General features: G+C 47.9%; 1 protein-coding gene across 1 annotated transcript in view; it reads left to right on the forward strand.

The window, feature by feature from the left end:
• Positions 1-14203, forward strand: part of LOC138748398 (SH3 domain-binding protein 1-like) — a 75033-nt gene that overhangs the window by 54886 nt on the left and 5944 nt on the right. The window contains exons 12-17 of the mRNA XM_069908520.1: positions 911-992; positions 2252-2332; positions 3960-4073; positions 6117-6214; positions 9704-9845; positions 13478-13632. Coding sequence (XP_069764621.1) covers positions 911-992; positions 2252-2332; positions 3960-4073; positions 6117-6214; positions 9704-9845; positions 13478-13632 — 672 coding nt within the window. The remainder of the gene's footprint in view (positions 1-910; positions 993-2251; positions 2333-3959; positions 4074-6116; positions 6215-9703; positions 9846-13477; positions 13633-14203) is intronic.

Raw genomic sequence — 14203 nt, forward strand, 5'->3', positions numbered from 1 at the left:
AGGCACTGCCTGTGTGGAGTTTGCACATTCTGCCCATGACTGCACGGGCTTTCCTCCGGGTGCAAAGACGTGTAGATTAATTGGCCTTGTGGGCATGGGAACGATAGAATCTGGGGACGGTGGGGGCCACTGATGAGGGGGAACAAGGGTGGGGGGGGGAGATAAAATAGGCTCAGCGAGGCGGTGTAGAAAAGTGTATTGAGGACTGGGCTAAAGGGGGCCTGAATCCCTTATTTAACCTTCCACTTAGATATTATAAGGTACAACTAAAATATTAAAATATTTAAGATATTATATTTGTCAAAGAAAGAGACTGGTGTTTAAAATTAGAATAAAATCACACAAGAAATGCTGGACTCAGCCAGTCTCGCAGCTTCCATAGGAGGTAAAGACCGACCGAATTCTTCCAGCATTTGCTAAAGTGGTTCTCAATCTTTTTCTTGCCACTCACATCCCACTTTAAGTAATCCCTACGCCATCGGTGCTCTGTGATTAATAAGGGATGTGAGTGGGAAGGGAAGGTTCAGAATCACTGCTCTAGACCCAATTGTGACAGAAATATTTTGCTTGAGAAAAATTGTCATTGTCCCATTCCCTTCGGAGTTCTGAAACCGTGCACATAAAGAGTCAATGAGGGATGATTAAAACAGTGGCTTTTCTTTCCACCCTCGTCCCATCTTAAGCAACCCCTTACTCATCACAGAGCACCCGATGGCATAGGGATTACTTCAAGTGGGATGTGAGCGGAAAGACATAGGTTGAGAACCTCTGATTCACTGTGTGTGTTTTTTTACTACAATCTCGGCATCTGCAGATTTTTGTGTTTCACTTTAAAACGAGAATGCACAGAATTCTGTGGCAGGTGATTTGTTTTGCTGTGGGATAAATCTTTGACCCCTCTCTCCAACAGGTGCCCTGAAGTCTTACCTACGGGAACTACCTCAGCCTCTCATGACATTTGACCTTTACGATGAATGGTTCCAAGTGGTCAGGTACCTTGTTCCTTGGGGTTTCCATGAAAATCCCGCAGCGACCTTTACGTAGAAAATATAAAGATACATAGCCAACATTTTGGCATTGAACCCTTCATCAAAGTCTAAGTAAAAAAGGTAGGCAGGCGTCTGAATAAAATTGTGGAGGGGGGCAGGCCCAGAGGGAGGATATAGGTGGGAGGGAACAAGAAAAAGGCTGAGGAAATCAGGACAGGAGGGATGACTCTGTGAATGGAGTTAGAAGGGGGTGGTGAAGCTGGATGAAAGGATCGGGAAGAGGGGCCTAACAGAAATCAGAGGTTGATGTTAATGCCATCCAGTTGGAGAGTGTCAAGTTGGAATATTAGGTGTTGCTCCTCCAGTCCACGGGTGGCCTTGGTGTGGACGAGCCCACGGACAGACATGTCGCTGCGGGAGAGGGGCATGGAATTGTAATGGGGTGGTCACTGCTGTGGACAGAGCTGAGGTGCTCGACGGACCGATCTCCCAGTCTGTGTTCCAGTCTCTCCGATGTAGAGGAGACTGCAACCGGAACACTGGATGCAGTAGATGACCCACCACCCGCAGATTGACAAGTGAAGTGTCGCTTCATCTGGGGCCCGGAAGGGTGGTGAGGGTGGAGGTATCACAGAGGTAGGTTCCAAAGAGTGGGAAGTGAGGAGTGGATGAGGGAGTGGTCCCTGAGGAAAGTAGGAAGGAGAGGAAAGGAGCAGGTATGTCTGGTGGTGGGATCACCTCGTAGCTGATGGAAATTGGCCCATTGGCACTGCATTTCCAGGCACCCACCACTCTCTGAGTCAAGAAAACTGCCTCCCTTAAACTCTTGCCCACTCACCTCAAACAGATCTCTTCTGGTACTTGTTATTGTTGTCCCAGGAAAAATCAGTGGCTGAATCAAAGTTTAGGAAAAAAAGCAGTTGAACATAAGATCAGGGCTGCACTGTTAGCGTATCGGTTAGCACCACGCGATTACAGCGCCAGTGACCAGGGTTTCAATCCAACGCTGTCTTTAAGGAGTTTCTACATTTTCCCCTTGTCTGCAAGGGTTTCCTCCGGGTGCTCCGGTTTCCTCCCACCATTCAAGACATACCAGGGGGGGGGGGGGTGGGGGGGGAGCAGTTGTTGGTCAACTGGATGTAATTGGGCGACACGGTCTTGTGGGCTGAAAGGCTGTATGTTTAAACAAATTATGCAGAGAAGGAGAAATTTCTCTCGTGTATAAGCATTAGAGCTCACGCTAACTCTTCTGACCCCTCCAGTGAGAAAGATGTTCCGAAGCAGATCGAGCAGCTGCAAGACGTGTGTGCCAAGCTGCCTGTGGAATTCTACCAGAACTTACGGTAATGCCGCACAGGAGAATGGGAGGTCGGGGCAGCGAGGGAGGGGATGCTGCTACTTGCGTGGACAGTGACCCAGCCAATACTCAGCTAAACAATTACAATTTACATCTTTTTACACTAATTACACTCATTTACACCAACCTTGCCTTTAATCCCACTGCTGGCACTGGTACAATGGGGACATTTAAAAGACTTCCAGATTTGATGTAAGAAATAATAGAGGGTTATGGGTGTGAGTTAGGGAAAGATTATCATTGGGGAGTAGGTTTACATAGGCTGGAACAACATTGGGAGCTGAAGGGCCTGTACTGTGCTTGGATGGTTCTACATTCATAAAGTGCCCAGTGGGGTACAGACATTAAACTTGATATCAGATGAGTGGGTTTAAAGTGAGAGGGGCAGACACGCAAGGTTCTTGATATTATGCTGGACGTCACGGTCTGCTATGGGGACGCCACTCACCCTGAGTGGAAACCCCTGTAAAGGGTAGTGGACACAGCCCAGGACATCACCTTCCCCACCATCGAGTACATCTACGGGGAACACTACCGTCGGAGACCAGCAGCAATCATCAAAGACCCACACCACCCAGCATACACTCTGTTCTCACTGCTGCCATCAAGAAAGAGGTATCGGTGCCACAAGATTTGCACCACCAGATTCAGGAACAGCTGCTCCCCCTCCACCATCAGACTCCTCAACAACAAACTCAATCACAGACTCATTTAAGGACTCTTATTTTTGCCCATTAATTATTTTTTCTCTCTGTATTGCAGTTTGTTTCCATTTCTCTATTAGTTACATCTGTACATTTCTTCTTGAGTACATTTTTTTGCACTACAAATTAGTGGTAATTCTGCCGTGCCCACAGGAAAAAGAATCTCAGGGGTATATTTGATGTGATGTAGGTACTCTGACAATAAATCTGAACTTTGAACTTTAAACGTCTGACTCATCATGTACAAGAGAAATAAAGGCCTTTCGACCCTCCGAATCCATGCTGACCAACAATCATCTATTTACTTTAATCCATTCTCCTCAAATTCTTACCAACCCCCACCACCCCACCAAACCCCCTACCAGTCTGGATGCAATACACCTGGGGGCAATTTACGGCAGCCTATTAACCTACCAACCCACACATCTTTGGGACTTGGGAGGGAACCGAGACACCCAGGGGCAGGGGGGAGAGGTGAGCGTGCAAACTCCATGTGGGCAGTGCCCGGGGTCATGGCCGTGCCCAGATCTCCAGCGCTGGGAAGGCAGCAGGTCAATACAACACTTGACTGCACTACCTTCCTGTCAGTCAGAGCCCCACTCGCCAGGCAGAGGGACAGATAGGGGTGTGTGAGTAGGAAATCCCTCCTGCCCCCACTACTCGGATCCAAAGGGCCACTGTAAGCTGGGCACATGTCGCCTCCATCCTCCCTCACCATAACAGCACAGCTTTCAGCTGGATTGTGATGCAGACACAAGGAGTACATACACACTCCTTACAGATTCGAACCCGGGTGACTGGCACTGTAACAGCGTTGCACTCTCGACTACGATAAGCACCCCTTGTCATGCTAACCGCACTGCTGCTTTGGTTTGCAGGTAGCAAATCGTTACATTTTTTTTACTCCAGGTATCTCATTAAGTTTTTGGCAAAGTTAGCAGAATACCAGGAAGTGAACAAAATGACACCCAGCAATATCGCCATCGTGCTGGGACCCAATCTCCTTTGGCCGAAAAATGAAGGGTAAGTCATAGGTCAGGAGGGAGGTCACCTATTTATTTGCCTATTTATGTCCCTTCTCCATGGATGGTCACCTTGCCGTGGCGGAGAAGCTTGTGTGGTCCTGTGATTTCCCCGAGAGCAATGCCATCTGGAGCCATGCTCCTGGTAGGGTCACCCCAAGGTCGAGGGTGAGGTCCTCGATCCAACCAAGATCTCCATAGGTGGAACAGATGGACGAAGTCACTCAGCGGCTGTGGGGTGAAGGCCGCAACAAATCCATCAGCTCCCACCATCGGGGTTTCCACGCTATTGGAACTAGTTGGTCGATTGGTGAGGTATCGTGTGCTTCTTGGAGCACCACATCAAGCACACATTAAACAAACACACGCACAGGCATCTTTGCTCAGTGGAAAATGGAACAAAAGTCATCATTCTCGACCTCGAAGGATAGCCTCAACGATTTTCTTCCACAGTTTGCTCCAGTTATAACCATTCTTAGCCTTAGAAACATAGAACAGTGAGTACAGTTCGTGGCCCGAGTGTCCACCTTAGTGGTGCTGATGCCACGTGTAAATCTGTAGATGGGCTATTAAAGTTAAAATGGTCAGAACATGCAGAAATGGTCAATTATTGGTTTCTGTGCCGAGGGGTTAAGACAGAGGTAATTTCACCAAAATTGAGTATAAACAATGTTCAAAAAAAAACTTGCAAAATAAAATTCTGGGTAGAAAATAAGAACAGGAGAACAGAACAAAAAAGGGACCAGGCCATCTCCAACATTCCCCCCACACCCCTCAAATACAAAAATGGCAGCGACATCTAATGTTGAAACTATGAAGTGCAGTGTTCATACAGTGGTGGAGACTGTGTTCAAACGGGCCACTTATCAATGGGCCACAGGTCGCAGTTGGCCCAGGGACTGTAGTTTGGCCACCCCCGTTCTTGAGTCACACAGCGTGGGAACAGGCCCAACTTAGTGAAGCCTGAAAGTCTGCAGATTGTAGTAAAAACGCGCCGAAATGCTGGAGGAACCCAGCCGGTCTTTCAGCGTCCAGAGGAGACAAACATATTGAATTTAATATTTTTTAAACTTAGACTTGCAGCCCAGTAACAGGCCCTTCCGACTATGAGCCCATGTTGCCCAATTATGCTGAATTGACCTTCAGCCCCCATATGTTTTGAACAGTGGGAGGAAACTGGAGACCCTGCCTTCATTTTGTCCACACCTTGATGAAGGGCTCGAGCCCCAAACATCGTGATGTATCTGTATCTTTGCTACATAAAGTCCACTGTTTGACCTGCTGATTTTCACCAGCATTGTGTTTTTACGAGGCAGAATACTAGTTCATCACAGATTAGATGGGCCAAAGGGCCTGTTTCTGTGCTTTGGTGTTCGATGATCGTAACACTTCTATTACATGAAAATCTACATCAAAGTATAGGCCATTCAGCCCTCAATGTGGTGCAAACCCAATAACCTACTCCACCAACGGCCTAGAATTTCCCCTCTGCACAAGCCTCCATTCTTCTCTGTTTATGTAAAGTAAATACCCCTTCCTCCCCCCCCCACCCCACCCAGTATACAACACCTATGGGGATTGGGAGATGCCGGATACGTGAGCTTTGCATGGATTGGTGAACTAACGGCAAGGTGCATCAATTCAAACCTGTATTTATTACCAATTTATTTTCCGTGATTTTATTTTTTTCTGGTTGCTTGAGGCTTGAATTCCGTATAACAGGGTCTTTACTGCTTCTCTCTATCAACTCTAGGCTTCTGGGTATACATGTGAATATGAAGGGGATGGAGGGAGGAGAGCAAGTAGCAGAGTTTTAGCTTGATTTGGACAATGTGTGCAGCACAGACACATGGGCCAAAGGGTCTGCTCCCTGTGCCGTGCTATGCGGCCACTTGCAGGAGCTTCCGGTGTCCAATTGAACTGCTGCATTTCCAATTGCGCACAACGCTCCTCGCTCGCTGTGAGGTGCGTGGGAATATCCCAGAGCTCTGTAGAAATGCAAACCTCTGGCCCGCCAAAACACATGGCCTTTGATCTTTTCCAGGAAGCTGTCGATGATGGACATGGCATCAGCATCTTCAGTTCAAGTGGTGTCGGTCATCGAGCCCATCATACAAAACGCAGACAGCATCTTCCCGGAAGGTGAAACCTCCTCGCCGCAGATACCCCCCCGTCGCCTTTAATTCCCCCTCGTGTTACCTCCCCCTGAGCTTTCAGTGGATGTTACGTGTCCCCGTCCCCCTCCTTCCTCACCCCCTCTTTGGGCACTGGACATAAGCTGGACAAGAACCTCTTCTGCATTGTGAGAAGGTGGTGAGGGTCATTACATGAGGAAAGTTTGACAGCCCCTGGCCTGTAATCGTTGGAATTTAGGAGAACAAATGTTTCTCTCATTTCAAATGTTGAAAGGTATGGACAGAGTAAATGTAGAAGGGTTGTTTCCCACGGTGGGAGAGTCTCGGACAAGAGGGAGTCCAATTAGAACAGAGATGCAGAGGAATTTCTTTAGCCAGAGAGTGATGAACCTCTGGAATTTGCTGCTGGAGCCAGCTGTGGAGGCCAGGACATTGGGCGTATTTATGGCAGAAATTGATAGGTCAGTGCATCAAAGGTAAGGGGAGTGGGGCTGTGTGGGAGGATGGATCAGATCATGATAGAATGGCAGAGCAGACTCAATGGGCTGATTGGTCGACTTCTGCTCCTGTATCTAGAACCCAGCCATCAGAGATGGTAGCCCGGACTGATCTAACGTGGTTCCACAAGCGTGTTTGCTGATGGCATTTGGAACGGGGCCAAGCAGAAGTGGTTTCTGTCACTGGTCTGAAGTCAGGCCATCAGCTGTCATCTCAGCCATCACCCCAGCTGAGAAGCTTCTCCGTGTCTTTAAGACCTCTGCAGCCACAGGATGCGATGCGGTCAGGGCCCCGTAGAGAGGAGGCCATCGGCACTTGCAGTGGGCTCTGGTGGAGGTCGTCAGGAATTGCAGGGTGCACGTCAGCATTCACAGTTGGTTCCGTAGAGTGTGTCAGTACCCCCACGGGAATGTTCAGGGAATGCTGGGGACCAGCTCGCAGGAACCGGGATTCAAGAGGGTGCTGAGGGCAAGGAGGGCTTCCAAAGAGACTCAGGCGCTGAAGGCAGCCTGTTCGTGTCGGTAGTTCGGATCTGGGATTGAGCCCGAGTGCGTGCAGCTGTGGAGGTAGCAAGAATGTGGGAGGCGAATCCACGGACACTCAGTGACTATGAAGGGACTCTATTTTTCTCTCAAATGTTAGGGGCGCTGGGTAGCGTTCACAGCAACTCTGCAAAGGTTGATCACGTCTATTTCATTTTTATGTTTTATTACGTGACAATAAAGGAGATCTTTGAATCTTGAATGTGCTCGAATGTGCAGATGACAGCAAACTAGGTGGTAGGATGGGTGGTGCTGAGGGTACGCAAAGGCTGCAGAGAGACAGATAGATCAGGAGAATGGACAAAGGGGGGGCAGATGAAATACAATGTTGGGAAGTGTACGGTCATGTACTTTGGTGGAAGAAATAGACAGGCGGATTATTATTTAGATGGGGAAAAAATTCAAAAATCTGGGGTACAAAGGGATTGGGAGTCATCGCGCAGGATCCCCTAAAGCACACATGTCAAACTCTGGCCCGCGGGCCAAATATTTGGCCCGCAAGATCATTTCAAAACTGTATTAGAGGTGGCCCGCCCTGCAGCGAGAGCCGATGCTGTTTTTTGGTAATGTCACCCCCACCATCCTCCCCCTTCATTGCACATCCTTCCCCATTGTAACACGAGAAATTGTAACACGAGAAGTCTGTCGATGTCATCAGCCGGCAAGCCAGTTGGAAGGCTCCCCGCACATCTCCCACCTGTCGAGCGGTGCGGCAGATTGGCGAGCGCCTGTGATTTCCTGTCGGCGCGATGGGCATGGCAGGCTGCGCACGGCCCCCGGGCAGCGCAAGCCCCGTGCGACTGGCACCGGACGGCCCTTCCACAGCACGAGCGCACTTCTCCTGGTCACCACGGCCTTCAGCACTTGCACCCACGCGGACCCCAGGGACGGCTGGTTCGGCCCTGCACGTGAAGAGAGAGATGGTGGCTGTCCACAAAGGCTGATCGGCAGCGCGCTGGGCCTGAGTGGGTGGGTAAGCAGGGGTAGGCAGAGGGTGTAGGTGAGGAGTAATGGGCAGGGGAAGTTATGGTGGTGCGAGGGGCAGTTAGAGGGAGGGATGAGTAGAAGGAGGGGTGGATAGGGAAGAGGTAAAAGGGGAGGGGCAGGGCAAGTAGGGGAGGGGTGATTAGAGGGTGAGAGACAGGTAGAGGGAGGAACAGGTTGAGGGGAGAGGCAGTAGAGGGGCGTGTATAGGATGGGGTGGGTAGAGGCAGAGCGAGTGGAGTGAGGGGTGAGTAGAGGTTGGGTAAAGGACTGGTCAGGTAAAGGGATGGTGGGTCGAGGGTGAATAGAGGCCTAGAGCCTGAGGAGTGAGCAGGAAATGCTGAGTCCCGATGCAGGCCAAAATGGACACAGCCTGTGAATGCTGACTACATCTCCACAGGGACCAAATATGTTTCCCTCAGGTCAAACAAAGGCTGAACCTGAGCTACCTACTCCTGACCTGTAACATTATCCTCCTAAAGTTATATCCTAAAGTTTAAAATTACATATGTTGAAAGAAGAGAAAACATGCAGATGTTGTTGAAAATTTTCAATAAATATTAGTCCAAGTTTTTAATTTTGGCCCTCCGTGAATTTGAGTTTGACACCCCTGCCCTAAAGGTTGACCTCCTGGTTGAGTCAGTGGTGAAGAAGGTGAACGCAATGTCGGCGTTCATTTCTAAAGGAACGGCTTGCAAGAGCAGGGATGTGATGTTGAGACTCTATAGGGCAAGAGGTTCAAAGACTAAATGTTCAAGTACAGTTTTGGACACCCTATTTGAGAAAGGATGTGCTGGTGTTGGAGCGCATTCAGAGATGATTCACTAGAACGATACCAAGAATGAAAGGGTCATTTGTCGGCTCGTAGACGGTACTCGGAGTACAGAAGGATGGGGGGAGGGGACCTCATAAAGGCATTTTGAATGCTGAAAGGTCTTGGCAGAATAGGTATGGCAAGGCTGTTACCCATGGTAGGGGAGTCTAGGCCAAGAGGGCCCATCTTCATGATAAAAGGGCATCAATCTAAAACAGAGACGTGGAAATTTTTCTTTAGCCAGAGGGATGTGAGTCTGTGGAACTTGTTGCCACAGGCGGCTGTGGAAGCGAGATGTTTGGGTGTATTTAAGGCAGAGACTGACAGGTTTTTGATGAGTCAGGGCATCAAGGGTTATGGGGAGTGGGAGGATGGATCAGCTCATGATTAGAATGGCGGAGCCAACTCGATGGGCCAATTTGCCTACTTCTGCTCCTACATCTTGTGAAACACACAGCATTGAGACTGGGTTCCATGAGAGTGTGGCAGTCAATTTAATGGGGCCATGCCTGTAATTACAGAAATTCCCCAGGAAGGTGTCAGAGGTCACAAGAAGGTCCTCCGGAGATTGCCCATACAAATGAAAACCTCTGGAAGTTGGGTAGAAATAAGCCTCCAGTTCCCAACAAGTGTTCACAAAATGCTTGTGTTTTCACAGATCTGGATTTCAATGTGTCGGGAATGTTTGGACCGAGTTCTTTGTATTCAACTTACAATGCTCCAAACAAAGACAGTGATTCGACAGATTCAGCACCATCTGCCCCTCCCCCTGTGAGAGAGGTCACCGCAGCGAAGGAAGGGTAGGTTTTGATTTCAGATTTATTGTCTGATTACGTACATGGGCGGCATGGTTAGCGCAGAGGTTACAGTACCAGTAACCAGGACCAGTGCTGTCTGAAAGGAGTTGGTACAGTCTCCCCATGTCTATGTGGGTTTTTCCCGGGGGCTCCGGTTTCTTCCCACTGTTTGAAACATACCGGAGTCATAGATTAATTGGGTGTAATTTGGTGGCACGAGCTCATGGGATGAAATGGCCTGTTACCGTGTTGTATGTCTAAAACAAAAAATGGCATCACATACATCCCCGGGCCTATTTTTTGCCGTGGGCAAGCCAGAATTACCACTTATTGGTAGAGTAAAAAACAACTGTTCACAACGTACACATGTAAACAGATAAAGAAATGTAAACAAACTGCAATACAGAGAGAAAAAAAACATTCAATGAAGTGCACAAGTTAGAGTCCTTAAATGAGTCTCTGATTGAGTCTGTCATTGAAGAGTCTGATGGTGGAGGGTGAGCAGCTGTTCCTGGCCCTGGCGGTGCGAGTCTTGTGGCACCGACACCTCTCTCCTGATGGCAGCTGCGAGAACAGAGCATGTGCGGAGTGGTATGGATCCTTGATCATCGCTGTTGCCCTCCCCGTAGATATGCTCGATGGTGGGGAGGGTTTTGCCTGTTATGTCCTGGGCTGTGCCCACTACCTTTTGCAGGCCTTCACACTCAGGGGTTTTGGTGTCCCCATACCAGACCGTGATGCAATCGGTCAGCACACATTCCACCACACCTCTGAAGAACTTTGCCAAGGTTTCTGGCATCCGCAAACTCCGCAAACATGGTTTACTTTGGTCAATTTAAACTGCAAACTTCTAAATTTAATTGCTATCTATGCCTTCAGCTGCCTGAACCCCTAAACTTCCAAATTTAAGTCCCACTTCTCTTCAAAATACATAGAGATATTCAGGCATGGTAACAGGCCCTTTTGGCCCACGAGCCCATTCCACCCAATTACACCAAATTGACCTTCAACCCCAGACCAACACTCCTTAGAAGCTTTCTCGCTGGTTGAATTGAAAGCTGGAGGAACTCAGTGGGTCAGGCAGCATCCGCGGAGAGAAATAGTCTGTCAATGTTTCGGGGCGGGACCCTTTCGTCGAGACTTTTATCAGGTGGCACAGTTAGTGTAGCGGTCAGCCCAATGCTATTACAGTGCCAGCGACCACGATTCGAATCCCACTCTATCTGTAAGGAGATTGTACGTTCTCTCACGGTCTGCTAGGGTTTGCTCCGGTTTCCTTCAACCATTCAAAATCGTACAGGGATTGTCGGTGAATTGGGGTATATGGCTGGCACTGGCTTGTGAGCAGGACAGGCCTATTACCATGCTGTATGTCTAAATTTAAAGTTAAAATTAAAATGCTCAAGACTGGTTGAGTCCCTCCCAAGTCTCTTTGTTCATTCAAGGCTTTTATTTATTTTAATAATTCAGCATATTAGAAGGCCCTTCTGTTCCCTGAAGTATTGCTGCCCAATACACCCAATCGTTGTCTGCAGAGGGCACGCAAAATCATTGAGGACCTCTTCCACCCCGCACACAGCATCTTTCAGCTGCTCCCCTCAGGAAAGAGATACAGGAGGATCAGAGCCAGCACCACCAGGCTGATGAACAGCTTCTTCCCACAGGCAATGAGAATGCTGAATGACCAAAGGAGCCGCTCACACTGACTGTCTGAGACTCTCATATTCACGAAACAATATTTACTTGTCCTGCATGTGTGTTGTTTGTCTGTATGTGTGTGGTGTCTGCGTGGTTTTGCACCGAGGACCTGTTCGTCAGGTTGTACTTGTGCAATCAGATGGCAATAAACTTGACTTAACCAACCAAGGTCACATGTTTTTGGAACATGGAAGTAAACTGGATCAAACCCCAGGCAGGTCGCGGGCAGAACATACAGACTCCTCACAGAGAGTGGCAGATTCCATTCCAGTGCCCGCAGTTTCCTTGTTTGCTTTGCCCGAGTTGTTGGTTGGTTAAAGAAGGCAAAAGTAAAAGAGGTGGGCAACAGAAGAGATTCAAAGACGTCTTAAAATCCAACATGAAGAAATGTAACCTCTATAATTGGGAAACCAATGCCAGGGAACTCTGGAAAATCATCATCCGAGAAGAAACAGCCACGTTCAAACCCAACAGATGTGTGGAGCGAGAAGAGAAGTAAGTGGAAAGAGAGGCAGCCACAACCCAAAGCCCAATCTGAAATGCCCTGTCCTGAAAGTGGAAGGACTTTCAAAGCCAAGATTGGACTCGTAAGCCCATAAGTAGATCAGTGGAACAAAGGCCATCGTCCTTGGCCTCGAGCTTCGGTGTCAAATTCAGTCTAGTAATGATTTTGGAGTGCATCTTGAAGGGTTGTGTAAAGGAGCAATGCAGGCCTACATTCGGAGGAAGAGATGTTTGGGTGGCACGATTAGTGTAGTGGTTAGCGCAGCGCCTTTACACCACCCGCGATCAGGACCCGCACTGTCTTTAAGGAGTTTGCACATTCTTTTAATAATATTTTTATTGATTTGGTAGAGAGAAATATTACATGCTATACATTGTTTACTTATTAGACACATAACTTTATATAAATCAATACAGAATATGAATCATAACTAATTTATACATCGTCAAACACAACGCTCAAATAAATTCCCTTATGAAAACTTCACCTCATATTCTAATATTACCAACACATTCATTGTAGGTTATTTAATTGAACGGATCTCTTGTACTTAAAAAGAAAAATAGAAAAAAAAGAAGACCCCCCCCACCCAACCCCGATCTAATCCTGCCCCTCCCATTAAACACAGTCACCAGCAAATAATGTGTAAAGAATCGAGTCTCCCCCCCCCCCACCCGACCCACCCACCAAGCATCCTCGCCTGTGTATTCAAATTGTGATCGTAGTCCACGAGTGGGCCCAATATCCTGTCAAATCCAATCTTGATCTCTTTAGGGTGATATCTAACGTCCTGTGCCTCTACGAGTCAGTGCTAAACTATCTTTCCATTTCATCCAAATTGCGCGTCTGCCCTTCAATTAAGTAATTATTTTTTGAGAATTCTCCTCTGGAGAATAACCAAACAAAGCGATAAAAGGTCACGGTTCCAACCTAATCCTAAGAATCTCTGATAATGTTTGGAAAAGTTGTTCCCGAAATTCTTCTAGTTTTGGGCATTCCCAAAACATTGGAATCAGAGAGACCTCAAAGATTTTGCATTTATCACATGGTGGGTCAACGTCAGAATAAAAACGAGATGGTTTAACTTTGGACGTGTGCGTTCTTTGTCCCACTTTAAACTGTAATAAACAACATCGTGCACAGAATGAAGTTTTATTAATCAGATCAAGCATGATATCCCAGCCTTCGTCTGGTATTGATACATTTAAATCTCATTGGAGTTTGTACGTTCTACCCGTGTCTGTGTAGGTATTTTTTCCCCCGGGGGCTCCGGTTTCCTCCCACCGTTCGGAATGTACTTGGGGTGTAGGTTAATTGGGTCATGGGCCGAAATGGCCTGTTACCATGCTAAAAATTAAATAGCACAAGAGAATGAATTTGATTCGAAGATTGACCTGTGTAAACGTGCATCCAATTCTGCTTCTGTGGACAGGTGTTTGGGAGAAGAACAGCCCTCCATTCCTCCACCATCGCCACCCTCGATCATGGAAGAGGGCCCCAACAAAGTGGCAGGCCATTCCAAACAGACCCCATCCAACCAGGCTGATGTCACCACCAGTCACACTCCTAACAACTGGACAAAGAAAGGTTAGTGATGAAAGGCACGGTTAGTGCAGCGGTAAGCATAATGCTGTTGTAGCACCAGTGAGACCTGGGTTTGAATCTACCGCTGTCTGTATGTTGACCCCATGTCCACGTGGGCTTCCTCCAGGTGCTCCCATGTTCCAAAGATGTATGGGGTTAGTAGGTTAACATGGCCACAGGGGTGTACTTAGGTGGCACGGGCTCGTGGGCCATCGGGGCCTGTTACGGTGTTCTATCACTAGATTTTTTTTTTAAACATCGACTATTACAGTACAGTACAGGCCCTTCAGTCCATAGTGTTTTGCAGACCGATGTAAACTTACTCCACAAAAATCTAACCCTTCCCTACTCACACCCATAACCTATTTTTATTGCATCCGTGTGCCTAAATATGAGGCTTTTGGATGCCCCTATTGAACCAGCTCACACACGTATGCACACATGCACATGCACACACACACACACACACACACACACACACACACACACACACACACACGTACACACAAATACACAAACATGCACATATACACACACCAAACATATGTACATACGCACAAATGCATGTGCGTGT

The sequence above is a fragment of the Narcine bancroftii genome, chromosome 13 (assembly GCF_036971445.1).
Source record: "Narcine bancroftii isolate sNarBan1 chromosome 13, sNarBan1.hap1, whole genome shotgun sequence".
Lineage (NCBI taxonomy): Eukaryota > Metazoa > Chordata > Chondrichthyes > Torpediniformes > Narcinidae > Narcine > Narcine bancroftii.